This window comes from Mustela nivalis, assembly GCF_964662115.1.
Source record: "Mustela nivalis genome assembly, chromosome: 18".
NCBI lineage: Eukaryota > Metazoa > Chordata > Mammalia > Carnivora > Mustelidae > Mustela > Mustela nivalis.
Window position 1 is genome coordinate 52265042 of NC_139037.1, and position 14103 is coordinate 52279144.

The 14103-nt window shown below is 37.5% G+C and overlaps 1 protein-coding gene across 6 annotated transcripts in view; it reads left to right on the forward strand.

The window, feature by feature from the left end:
- The window catches only part of LOC309852747 (uncharacterized protein), a 187156-nt gene that overhangs the window by 16187 nt on the left and 156866 nt on the right, over nucleotides 1-14103 (forward strand). For all 6 annotated transcript variants that reach the window (XM_082709961.1, XM_082709968.1, XM_082709967.1 and 3 more), the window contains one exon: nucleotides 4798-4890. Coding sequence is in view for 3 of the 6 variants with exons in the window: in XM_082709968.1 (XP_082566094.1) it covers nucleotides 4857-4890 (34 nt within the window). In the remaining 3 variants the exon portion in view is untranslated. The remainder of the gene's footprint in view (nucleotides 1-4797; nucleotides 4891-14103) is intronic.

Below are 14103 nucleotides of genomic sequence, written 5' to 3' on the forward strand. Positions count from 1 at the left end.
CAAGTCGCTTAACTGACTGAGCCACCCAGGCACCCTGTCTTTGGAGGAGTTTAATCCATTTACTGTCAGAGTAATTCGTGAAAGGGAAGAGCTACTATTGCCATTTTTTTTTTTTAAGATTTTATTTATTTGACATAGAGAGATCACAAGTAGGCAGAGAGAGGAGGAAGCAGGCTCCCTGCTGAGCAGAGAGCCCGATGTGGGACTCAATCCCAGGACCCTGAGATCATGACCTGAGCCGAAGGCAGCGGCTTAACCCACTGAGCCACGCAGGCGCCCTACTATTGCCATTTTTAAGTAGTTTTCTGTATATCTTGTAGCTATTTCAGCCCATGTATTTTTCCTTACTGTGTTCCCTTATGTTTCTTTGATTTTTGTGATGAAATGTTTTGATACCATTTTTTTTCTTTCTTTCTTTCTTTCTTTTTTTTTTTTTTTAGATTTTATTTATTTGTCAGGGGTAGGGGCACAGGCAGGCAGATTGGCAGGCAGAGGCAGAGGGAGAAGTAGGCTCCCTGCTGAGCAAGGAGCCTGATGTAGGACTCTATCCCAGGATGTGGGATCATGATCTGAGCTAAAGACAGCAGCTTAACACTGAGCCACCCAGGCGTCCCTTTGATACCATTCTTGTGTCATTTTTGTGTCTTCTGTAGATGTTTTCTTTGTGGCTACCATGGAGATTACTTAAACCCTCTTATAAGTGTAACAGACCATTAAAACTGATACTATCAATTGTGTCCGGAGTTCTAGCACTTAGAATCACCAGCCTGTACACACTTTATGTCACCGACACCCCAGAATTTATCATTTATGTTGTATACTCTGTAACCTAGATTTATGATTTTTTAAAAAGATTTTATTGATTTATTTGAGAGAGAGACACAGCGAGTGAGGGAACAAAAGCAGGGGGATTGGGATTGGGAGTGGGAGAGGGAGAAGCAGGCTTCCCGCTGAGCATGTGGGGCTCGATCCCAGGGCACCTAGATCATGACCCGAGCTGAAGGCAGACACTTAACGACTGAGCCACTCAGGCGACCCTAGATTTATGATTTTTATACTTTTATTTTTTTTAATTTTTTTTAAAGATTTTATTTATTTATTTGACAGAGAGAAATCACAAGTAGATGGAGAGGCAGGCAGAGAGAGAGAGGGAAGCAGGCTCCCTGCTGAGCAGAGAGCCCGATGCGGGACTCGATCCCAGGACCCTGAGATCATGACCTGAGCCGAAGGTAGTGGCTTAACCCACTGAGCCCCCCAGGCGCCCTATACTTTTAAAGAAGTTCTGTAGTAGAAATAAAATTGATTTGTGTTACCTTATTATAGTACTTTACATTTCTGTATTTGTGTAAATATTTACATTTACCAGAAAGCTTTATATTTTCATGTGGTTTTAGTTAGTGGTTAGAATCCTTTTACTTCAAGTAGAAGAATTCCCTTTACTGTTTCTTGGAGGGCAGATCCGGGGGTAAATTTCCAGGGTTTTTACCTGGGAAAGCCTTCTTTCTCCATTTTAGAAGGACGATTTTGCCAGATAGAGTATTCTTGGTATATATACATGTATTTGTCTTTCAGAGCTTGAATATATTCTCCCGTGCAGCTCTCCGGTCTGCTGAGAATCCCAGTAATAATAGGAGTGCTCTTGTATAAGATGAGTTGCTTTTGTCATGCTGTTTCAAAATTCTCTTTTCACCTGTACTTTTTGGTAGGTTAATTATGATGTGTCACTGTGTTCATGTCTTGACATTTATCCTACTTAGAATTCACTGAGTTACTTGAATTTGTCTTTCTTTCCATAAATGTGGGAAGTATAAGCCCTTAGTTCTTCATGTAAGTTTTCTGCCCCCCCCTTCACTCTCTTCTTTTTATGGAGGCCTCCTTAATATGTCAATTGCCTCAATGTCAATGTCCCATGAGTCCCTTAGGCTCTGTCTTTTTCCATATTTTCTTTGTTCCCATCAGTGGGTAATTTAAAACAAGGGGCCTTTAAGATGTCTGATTCTTTCTTCTACTTGGTGAAATCTGTTTCTGACCCTGTTGTAGTGTTCTTTTAAATTTAGTTATTAGCTCCCAATTTCTGTTTAGTTGTTTTTTATACTTTCTGCCTGTTTGGATTTTTATTTTGGTCATCTGTGGTTTTCCAGGTACCATTTATCTCCCCCAGGAACACCTTAGTGATTATTGCTTTGAAATCTTTGTCGGGTAATGATTATTCCTAATTAATTTAGGGTCAGTCTTGAGTTTTAGTTTGGTCCTTTGATTAGAACACATTTTTCTATTTCTTTGTATGCCTACGATCTTTTGCTGAGATTTGGGGAATTAAATAAAAAACAGCCCTCTGGCCCCAGGCTTTATAGATTTGCTTTGTACTGGAGAACAAAAATAACACTCAACTGTGCGTTAGCCCTCATAATCCTGCATAATCCTGGGGCCTGTCAGACATATTCTGGGGATGTGTAATGTCTGCGTTTTTTTAATATCCCAGTTAACAAATGCTCTGTTGTTTCTTTAGAGCCCATGATATATGACTTTCCCTGGTGTTTGCAGCTATGCAGTCTCTCTAGTGCTTGCCTAAACAGTCAGCTTTTTTTCTGAGCAGTCACCACAGTGTATCCATCTCACCTCAGTGGAATCTTATAGAATTTGTCTTTTTTTGAGCCACTTATTTCACTAAAAATAATGTTTTCAGGGGTTACCCAGGTTGTATCACATCATAGAATCTTTCTTTTTCAAAGTTGAAAAATATCGCATGGTATGTGCATGTTACATTTACTTTATCCATCCTTCTACCCAGCCATTAGCACTTAGATGGATTCTCCCTATTTCTGGCTTTTGTGGATCAAGCTGCAGTGGACATGGATGTACAAATATCACTTCTAGATCTTCCTCTGAATTCTTTTGGATATAAACTCAAAAGTGGGATGGGTATATCATAGAATAATTTTGCTTTTAATTTTTTGATGAATCTCCATGCTGTTTTTCATACTGGTTCCACCATTTTATGTTCCCTGCAACAGCGTGTATGAATTCTAACTACTCCACGACATTACCAGGCCATGTGAATTTTGGTTTGTTTCACAATAGTCATCCTCATGGGTGTGAAGTGATACCCTATTGTTTCTCATTTGTATTTCACTAATCATTCATGATTTTGAGCATCTTTTATATGCGTTTTGCCTGTGTGTGTACCTTTTGGAGGTTAATGTCTATTCAGTGCTTTACCCATTTATCATCCAGGTTGTTTCTGATGTTGTGTTGTATATATATATATATATATATATATGTTATAAATTCTGGATCTTAACCTTTTTACATGGAGGTGCTTTGCACAAATGTGTTCCCATCTGTAGTCTCTGTTTTCACTCCATTGATTCTTTCCTTTAATGTGTACGAGTTGTTATGTTTGTTATAATCTCATTTATTTTTAATTTTGTTGCCTCCAACATAGGTGTCACATCTAAAAAAAAAGTCATTGTCAAATCAAATGTCATGTAGCTTTTTCTCTTTTTTTCTAGGAGCTTTACATTTATATGCTTATGTTTAATTAGCTGTTCAACCCATTTTGAGGTAATATTTGCATATGGTCTTGAGTCAGAGTCCATCATTCTTATCATGTAGGCATCTGATTTCATTGTTTTAAGATGTTGTCTTTTATCTATGCTATGGTATAGGCAGCCAATCCTTTTTTTTTTTTTTTTGAGATCTTTATTTATTTATTTGAGAGAGAATGAGAGAGAAAGCATGAGAGGAGAGATGTAAGTGGGAGAAGCAGACTCCCTGCTCAGCAGGGAGCCGGATGTGGGACTTGATCCTTGGACTCCAAGATCATGACCTGAGCTGAAGGCAGACGCTTAACCAACTGAGCCATCCAGGCGCCCTAGGCAGCCAGTCTTGTTGGAAGTTCCTTTAAAATGAGCATTTATATCTTGGCTCTTTGTTCTTTTCCAATGTTCTATATTTGTCTTTCTGCCTCTTACATTATTTTGATTACTCTAGCTTTATAATATTCTTAACATCAGGAAGTGTGATGTCTCCAAAGTACTAATCGTTTTCAAGATTATTCTGGATGTCAGATGCCTGGGTAGCTTGGTCTGTTAAGTGTCTGCCTTCGCTTCAAGTCATGATCCTAGGACGTCATGATCCCAGGGTCCTGGGACTGAGTACGGCATCAGGCTCCTAGATCAGTAGGGAGCCCCCCTTTCCCTCTGACTGCTGCTCCCCCTGCTCTCTCTCTCTCTCTCTCATAAATAAATAAATAAATAAATGAAATCTTTTAAAAAATTATTCTGGATATGTGATGTCTTATGACATTCTGCATGAATGTTTAAGATGGCAAAAATGTCATTGGGATTTTGAGAGAGATTGCGTTGAATCTGTACATCATTTTGGGTGTTGCTGACATTTAAAAAAAAAAGATTTTATTTATTTATTTGACAGAGAGAGACACAGCAAGAGAGAGACACAAGCAGGGGGAGTGGGAGAGGGAGAAGCAGGCTTCCCGCCGAGTGGGGAGCCCGATTCAGGGCTTTATCCTGGGACCCTGGGGAATGACCTGAGCTGAAGGCACAGACGCTTAACGACTTAGCCACCCAGGCGCCCTGTTCCTTATTACTGTATCGCTAGTTCTTGGAAGTGGAGATCATAATGTGAATTTGAAACCCCTGCTGTGTGTTCTAAAGGGGCTGTTGGTTAACAGCATTTGGGGAATCATTTCCTAGAATTGTGCAGTGTCCTCTCTTCTCTACTGAACACAATCCTGGATTGAAAGAGTCTCTAGCAATACTTCTTTCTGTTAAACAGATCTTGTGTGGAAGCCAAACCTGGTCATCTTTTTGGAGCAAGAGAAGGAGCTCTAGGGTATGAAGAGAAAGAAGAGAGTAGCCATCGACCCAGGTAGGTGCGACTGAATGAAGCAGATGACAGAGGTGAGGTCCAAAGGTGAAGCAGGAAGATTGACCTTAAAATGTGTTTTAAGTAGCTCTCCTTGAATGGTAATTAGTTTGAGAAGCCTAGTTTTAGTTCTCTCCCTCTCTCAGAGGGACATCTGCTGTGTAACATTATCAAGCTCTTAAATTCTCTGAAGATTCTCCTTCAGCTTGAGTGATGATCCATCACATCCACAGTGAGGGCCAGGCAACTACCATGGGAGTGGGAGGGCCTCCATGACCTGAGAGCTTCTCCATGGGCCGTGAGGGCTCTGGAAAAATCTCCGTATTTCTGGAACTCTATGCTAAACCTTTTCTGAGTTCTTTTTTGCCTTGTGTGAGAAGTGTGTCATGATAACAGTGACGTATTGGGGTTTTGTGCAGAAATCCTGGGAACACTGGAGATTGATATCCGATGTTTTCTGGTTTATGCTTTCCGATGTGATGGAGGCTTTACTTTTAATAGAACAAAATTGAGACTCAGTAATCTTAGCAGATAATAATGCACCTCCCTAAAATGAGAAAATATAGTCCTTTATTTCCCTTCAAAGGTTTATTTTTCTTTGTAATGACTAATAATAGAAAGTTCCACTCTATGTTGCATTCCTCAGTGGTGAAATAATGTGATGTATCTATTTATATCCTAGAATTCCTACATAAACCACAAATTAATGCCATAAGGGAGCTAGAACATTTAGAACTTAGAACTTATAGCCTATATTAAAAAGTCTCAGTTGTTATTTTATTTCTTAATAATTGCATCATTTTATAATTTTGTATGATATAAAGTTCTTGTGATTTTTGTCATATGTTTTCACTTTCTTATTTGTTATATATCAAATTCATCTCTGATTTTTTTATATGAATAGTTGTGATATGACATGGGTGTATGCTGCTAAGAAGTGAGGTGGATAATTAATACAATTCTCATATTGAAAAAAAAAGTTTGTTAATAAGTGTAATTTTACTTCAGGAGAAGTTAACTGTTAGGCTTTTCTGCTTTACTCAGAATGTATCCAAATTTAATTCCCAATATTTATTTTTTGCAAAGTGATTGCCAGCCTGTTTTACAATTTTGATATTCTTTTTTTCAAAATGAATTTTATTTCTTGGGGTGCTTGGTTCTCTTCTTTATTTATTTATTTATTTATTTATGAGCGAGGGAGAGAGCATGAGGTAGTCAGCACTAGTGGGGGGAGGGGGAGAGGGAGAGAATCCTAAACAGACTACCTGAGGTGCTCAATCCCACAACCCTGAGATTGTGACCTGAGGTGAAATCAAGAGTTGGAGGTAAACCTGCTAATTCACCCAGCACCCAAGCCTGCTTCTTTCTAAGGAATGTGTTAGAGCCTTGCATTCTGCATAAGAGGAGGGACATGTTAATAACATTAAACTTTTTTAGTGTCTTTTAAGTGCTCATTCATAAAATTTTCTGTTAGAGCTATTCATGGTTGATTTTAATGAAATTCTTTACAATTTTACTGTCAATGGGGTTATGCCAATAATTGAAAATACTTGTTTTTCTGGCTACATAGTCACAGTTTAAAATTACACAGTTTACAATTACACTTCTTTTTTTTTTTTTTAATGTTTTATTTATTTATTTGACAGAGAGATAGATCACAAGTAGGTAGAGAGGCAGGCAGATAGAGGGGGGAAGTAGGGTCCCCGCTGAGCAGAGAGCCCGATGTGGGGCTTGATCCCAGGACCCTGAGATCATGACCTGAGCCGAAGCAGAGGCTTAAGCACTGAGCCACCCAGGCGCCCTACAATTACACTTCTATAGAAGAAGGTTTCCTTTCAGAAATTCATGTGTTTTTATGTACACTTCTTTGGGTTAAATTTTGTCTTCTGCTTTTGCAGTTCTATAATAATGTGCTTCCTTTTGTACAGGACTCTCCACATTATTTAGTTGTGATATTGTTGTTGCCTGTTTATTTTATTGTAGGATGACAATTTTCAACTCAGTAGATTTCAAGACAATGTGAGTTTATCTCCTGTGAATCAACTTTATGCCTTTTACCAATAAAATTATATATGTATTTGTCTGTATAATTGCCACCCATGCATACTTAATGACTCATCTTGTGTATTTTTTTTATTGGTTAGTGTTCAGTGAGTGTTGTATTGAGTTGTTATAATAATAGAATTAATTTCATCATCTTTTGGTGAACGTATATTCCCTTTGCATGAGAGAAACACTTTTAGTGAATTTAGTGTAATTTTTAAACATTTTATACCTCTGTATCAAGTTTTGGAATTACATTATATTAATTGTGGTGTTATACCCATGATATGCTTTGATACCATTCTCATTAACTTTTTGTGTCTTCTCTGTACTTATTTTCATAGAAGTTATGTTAGAGTTTACTTGAAATATTTTAAACGTATAACAAACCATTTAAGTGCTATTGTGAATTGCATACAGAACTCTTCTACTTATCATCTCTACCCCTGCACCCACTTTATGTTACCAGTATCACATTCTTTCATGTTGTAGACTTTGTTGCCTGGATTTATGATTTTTATGCTTTTATATAATAAAGTTCTATAGCAGAAGTAAAAGTGACATGTGCTACTTAATTACAACACTACAGGTTTCTATAATTGTGTAAATACTTGTATTTAGTGGAGAGCTTTATGTTATCAAGTGGTTTTAGTTACTGTTTAGAATCCTTTTATTTCTCCTACAAAGACTTCTTTAACATTTCTGTGGGACAGGTCTACTGGTAAACTTACAGGGGTTTTTACCTGGGAATGTCTTAATTTCTATAGTTATGGAAAATAGTTTTGCCAGGTAAAATATTATTCTTGGTTGTTTTTTGATCTTTCAGTATATGAATATATTTTCCCATGTAGTTCTTCCTATCTGGTCTGCTGGGAATCCCACTATTAATCTTACAAAGCTCTCTTGTACAAGATGGTTGGCTTTGTCATGCTGTTTCAAAATTCTCTTTTCACCTGTGATTTGTGATAGGTTAAATATGATGTGTTGCTGTGTTCCTGTATTGAGATTTATCCTAGTTTGAATTTACTGAGCTTGTTGAATTAGTCTCTTTCCATATACGTGGGATGTACAGACCTTTAGTTTTTCATGTAAACTCTGCTGCCTTTGACTCTTCTGTCTTTATGGGGTCCCTTTAATGGACAGATTGGTCCACTTGTTGGTCTCCCATGAGTCCCTTAGACTCTGTTCTTTTCCACATTTTTCTTTGTTCCTATCAGTAAAGAATTTAAAGTGTCTTTAAGATGTTTGAATCTTTATTCTGATTAGTCAAGTCTATGGCTGACCCCTTGGTGTATTTTTAAATTCAATGATTGTACTCTTCAGCTCCCAATTTCTGATTCATTGTTCTTATGCTTTTTGTCTGTTTGGGCTTTCATTTTGGTCATGCATAGTTTCCCTGATAGCATTTAGGTAATCATCTTCTTCCATGAACATCTTTATGATGGGTATATGAATTTTTTGTCAGGCAGTTAATAATAATTCTTAATTAATTTAAGGCTATTTTAGAGATTTATTTCATTCCTCTGTTTGAAACACATTTTCCTGGTTCTTTGTATGCCTGATTGTATTTTGTTGACATTTGGGAATTTTTTTAAAAAGTAGCCTCTGAGCCCTAGATTATGGACATACCTTGCAGAGAGGAACACAAATAATAGTAATTCTGGGACCTGGCACACATGTTGTGGGCATTTGTCATGTCTGAATTTTTGTAATTCCCCAGGTATAAAACTGCAGTTAGTACTTCATGTCCACGATAGCTTCCTCTCTCTCTTTGTCTTCAGCTCTGTAGTCTCTCCATTGGTTGAACAAGTGCTCGTCCTTCACTGAGCAACCACCATGGTGCTTCCAGAGGGAGCTCATTCCTTGCTCCTTCCGTGTCAGGCAGGACTGGAACATGTCCTCAGGCAGCGGCAAAGTAGTGAGAGCACTGAACGTACAGTGTTTCTCTCCTGAGGAAGGAGAGAGTGTTCTCACAGTGTTGCCATGGAGTGTCTGGGAGGGTGAATGGCTGTTGTGGGCAAGTGTCACAAACTCTCCTTGTCTCTTTCATGTGGCTCTTCTTCCTTTGTTCTTGCCTGCGGGAGCTGTGTTCTCCTAACTGCTTCTGAGCTCTCTCTAAAATGTTAAGTCCTTCCATTTTTGTCTCCATGGAGGAGCACAGTCCTGGTGGTTCCTATTTCCCCCTTTGGCTGATATGCTATGATGAGTATCAATTCTCCACAAGAGCGTTTTAACATACATGCATGTCATTGTACTTAGTGTGGTAACTTACTTTGTATCTTTTAGTTGTGTCTTTCCATAACAGGCAAGACCTCTTGGCAAAGACAGGGAAGGGAGAATCAGTTTGTAGAGTGATATGGGAAGATGTGGAAGCTGTGGAAATAAGTATTTATACTTATGAATGACTGGGAATGATGGGGGTTAGTGAAGGACAGAAAGGACATTATAATGGATAGAATTGTGACTTACCTACTACAAAATCCTTAGTGCCACAAGAGATCAAGGATATAAAAAGTTGGGTGAAAACCTCACCTTAAAAGTCAGTTACATTTGCAGAAGAATGTCTTTGAACCCAGGGATGATAATCAATTTTTTAAACATACATATTTCTTGTTTTTTTGAATGATATTTGGAAATTCTGGAAAATCACCTGGTCCATGCTGAAAGTAATCATGCAAATGATTTTAAATTTAAGATTGGTTTAATCATTAACTGACACATTTCAGAATGTTAGACATTTAAAAATGAAGATAAAATGCCTAATGTGATTGATTTGAGAAGTGCTTTCCAGAGGGTTCACTATACTTCCACCAACACATAATCCTTTCTTATTGCAAAGTCCAAGTTTGATACACACTGTAGGCTCCTTAGCCAGACACCACTTTTCAATACTTACCACAGAATTATTAATTTGAACTAGGTTTCTTGTGTTAAGAACTTAGGAAGATCTTAGGGCTTTAACTTTCATAATTATGGAGGTGTTTATAATAGAGACAAAACTTACCAGTGCATTGAATCTGGGAAAAACATCAGTCAAGGGTGAAATCCTATTAAAAATCAGAGAGCTCAGTTTCTATAGAACTAGTATTATAGTAATAAATGTGGGAAAGTTGTTTATGAAAGCTCGAATCTTAATGTACATCGTTGTACCCTTACTGAAGAGAAGACTTAAAAATGTAGTAAGGGCAGCATACCATTTAGTCTTCAAGACTCACTCAACAGCAGACATTTCATAATGGGATGAAATGTTGCAAATGTAAACAATGTGCAAAACCTTTAACTTTCTCTCAAAACTTAACAATATAAGGTAATATATAGTGGGGACAGTGCCAGCAAATGTAAAAAACAAAACAAAACTGTGGCAATGTCTTTAAACAACTACATACTTTCTGAACATCATAGAGTACATACCGACTGAAACCCTACAAATGTGAAGAATGTGTCAAGGAATTGAATTCATAATCAAATGTATTCAACATGAAATAATATATCCTGGGGGAGACCTTACAAATGTCAACAGTGATGGCATGGTCGTTACCTGGAACTGAACTCTTACTCAGCATCAGAGAAAGTATAGTGGATAGAAACCCAAAAATGTAATGATTGATGAATGATCTTTGTTTTTAATATACAGTTCAAAAAGAAAAGTGTCTTCATAAAGGATTAAAATATTAAAGACATAGACAATTTGCAAAGTATGCAGTAGAAAGGGAATCTAAGTAAGAACATTCATAGTAATAAGCAATAAATCATGACCACATTTTAGATATAATAAATCAGAATATTTATTACAGAGAAAAATTCAGAGTTTAAATTCTTAGATCAATGACATTTTAGCCGTGGACAATGCAGGCTAGAGGGGCTCCAACTGCCTCCAGAAGGGGAAATCTGTGTGTAGCTTTTTTTTTTTTTTTTAAGGATTTTATTTATTCATTTGAGACAGAGAACACCGCGGGGCATGGGGGGAGCACAGAGGGAGAGGGAGAAGCAGGCTCCCCACTGAGTAGGGAACCCAAAGCCTGGCTCCATCCCAGGACCCCAGGATCATGACATGAGCCGAAGGCAGAGCCTAAGGTAGATGCTTAACTGACAGCCACCCAGGCGTCCAGCGTGTAACTCTTGAGTCCCCAGAACTCAAAACCGTACCTACTTTTCCATAGAAATAGCCTGTTGTGGATCAGAAACCTTACCTAGAACATTAACAGTTAATCATCCTCCTTTTATGTTGTCCATATACTATATAGTATTTTTATAATAAAGTAAGGTTAATAAAAGAAAATATTAGGGAAATCATAATGAAGAGAAACCATGTTTACAGTACTACACTACATTCATAAGAAAGAAAAAATCTATAAATTGACCCGCATTGTTCAAACCCATGTTACTTAGTGGTGAATGTATCTGTTAATATGCCTGAAAGGAACAAGGTGGGGGATGGATTTCTGGAGAAGGATAATTCATTTCAGTGTCTCTCTCTCTCTCTCTTTTTTTTATACTATATTTGAGATATTTCGCTTGGCAAATATTACTAATTTTATTCTGAAATCATCTCATGCTAAGCCTTTATTGCTTGTGTGCATGCAAAATAATTTGATTCTTGGGGTCTTAACGACATGAGGGCACTGTGATGTGGAATTCATTTATAACCTCCTTTTCCATGCAAAATTAAGGAGGCTGTAAGAAGAAAGTCCACATGGAGATGTTGTGTGTGGTTGATGTACAAGAGTGAAATAATTCCTAATGAAGTAGGGAATGAGGGTGTTATTATTTGCATTTAAGTGAAACACAGAAACAGTCTTAATTTTAAATAGTTTTGCCATTTGCTGTTTAAGGAGAATATAGTGGTAGGTTATTTAAAGCTGGATGTATCTTCATCATAGCAATTGATACTAGTAAATATTTGGTACTTGGTTGAAATAAAAGAAATATTCACAGATAACTGAGGAAAGTGTAGCGAACTCTTCCCTAAAAGGTATAAAATTATAGTAAATCCTCACATACTCAATAATTAGCCTCAGTTGAAAAGCATGGAGAGCAGGACATATAGATCCTTGTATTGGGGAACGGGAATGGTTCTTGAATGATGTAATGGGCATTTTGACCAAGGATCATAGAGTGATTTTTTTTCCCAGTAGTTTGGTTACAGTGTTTTTGAACTTAATGTATTTTAATTGAGAACACCAAACGGATTTTAATGTGTTAATACCTATGTGTAATAAAAGAAATGTTATTTGACACTGCCTTAGCCACCCCAATTTCATTAAGGTTGCGGGTAAACAGTAACACAAAGTACACTTGACCCTTGAACAACATTGGTTTGAAGTGTGGTGCACTTGTGGTCACATATAATATGGTATCAGAAAATATATTTTCTCTTCCTTCTGATTTTCTTTTCTTTAAAGATTTTATTTATTTATTTGACAGAGAAAGACAGTGAGAGAGAGAACACAAGCAGAGGGAATGGAAGAGGGAGAAGCAGACTCCTGCTGAGCAGGGAGCCCGATAAGGGGACCCGATCCCAGGATCCAGGATCATGATCTGATCCTTAGGCAGACGCTTAATGACTGAACCACCCAGGCACCCCTTCCTTCTGATTTTCTTTTCTTTTCTTTCTTTCTTTCTTTTTTTTTTTTTTTTTTAAGATTTTTATTTATTTATTTGACAGAGAGATCACAAGTAGGCAGAGAGGCAGGCAGAGAGAGAGGAGGAAGCAGGGTCCCTGCTGAGCAGAGAGCCCAATGTGGGGCTTGATCCCAGGACCCTGGGATCATGACCTGAGCCGAAGGCAGAGGCTTTAACCTGCTGAGCCATTCAGGCACCCCTCCTTCATTTTCTTAACATTTTCTTTTCCTGAGCTTCCTTTATTGTAGGAATAACAGATAACACATACATAAAATGTATGTTAATTGTTTTTGATAGATTAAATTGATTTTCTCTTGTGCTTTTCTAAAAAAATGATTATCTTTACAGTTTTGATCAAAAATCTATTAAAATTTAATGTGTTGTGTGGTTTCTGTGTAGTGACTGACGTTTTCTATTCTTTTTTCCTTTTTACCCCCTTGTATTTAATAACAAATTGAAATATATTTTGAAAATGTCGTATTTGTGCTTTCTTTCAATTTGCTTACCGAAGTCATTTCTTGACATCATTAAACATCACCTCAGTCTTGGAGCCGACATTTCCCATGATTTCTCTCCATCTTTTCCTGCCTCTAGTTAACATTTATAGTTTTGTAGTACCATGGTACTCAATGTCAGTTTTGAGGTCAAAAAACCTCTATGGGCCTCTTTGCTCAGGTGAATTATTCCTGTATTCCCATAGCAAAAATGAATTCCAGGGTCTTGGCAAATGAACATGCATCTGCTTGTTATACACTGTAGCAGGAATCTTGACAAGCTGATAACTTATATCATTATCTCTTTAGTTCAGGGGGTGAAGGTTAAATTCTACAGATTTTATTGCCAGACATGTAAGGTATATACAATTCATTGGTCATTGACTCTAAAGTAAATTCCCACCAGCAATGACAGCTTTTGGGTGAAATGATTTCTCCTGTGGTTTTGGGTGGATACTTGTTTTGCATGTTTACATAGTGGCCAGGGGTGTGTGCAGTGTGGTAAGTACGGTGTGGGTCTTCGGTGTCTTCCAGGTCATTAACATTAGCCCTCTGGATGCTTGTTGGAAGGAGCTTGAAGTAGAAGCTTCCAAGTACAAGAGTTTTTTAATTTTCTGTTGTATGTCACTGTCAAATGAGCAGTAAAATATGAAGGGAAATGTATTTTGGATACTGTTGTACATATCAGAACCAAATCATAACGTTTGCTGTATACGGTATTGTTACTATTCTTGAAATCATGTTGCAAGCTCGTGATTGGGATCAGTGTGCTTCCATGATGTTGATCCAGAGAGACACAAGCTGTGTGTCAAGTTCATTCATAGAATCAATGTTCTTTACCTAACTTCAGGGCTACCCACCCTTCTTTTGCCCTTGTGATCACCTTTGTTTCATTTTACACAATCTCCTACATCTTTTAGGTCTGTGTTGCTCTTTTTAATATTCCCTGTTGATGGTTGGTGAACAACTTTGCAGTACTCCTCTGCACTAATTCCTGTGTTTTCCAATTCTCATCCCTTTTATTGAAATAGCCATGATTCTGCTGTATCTAGGACCT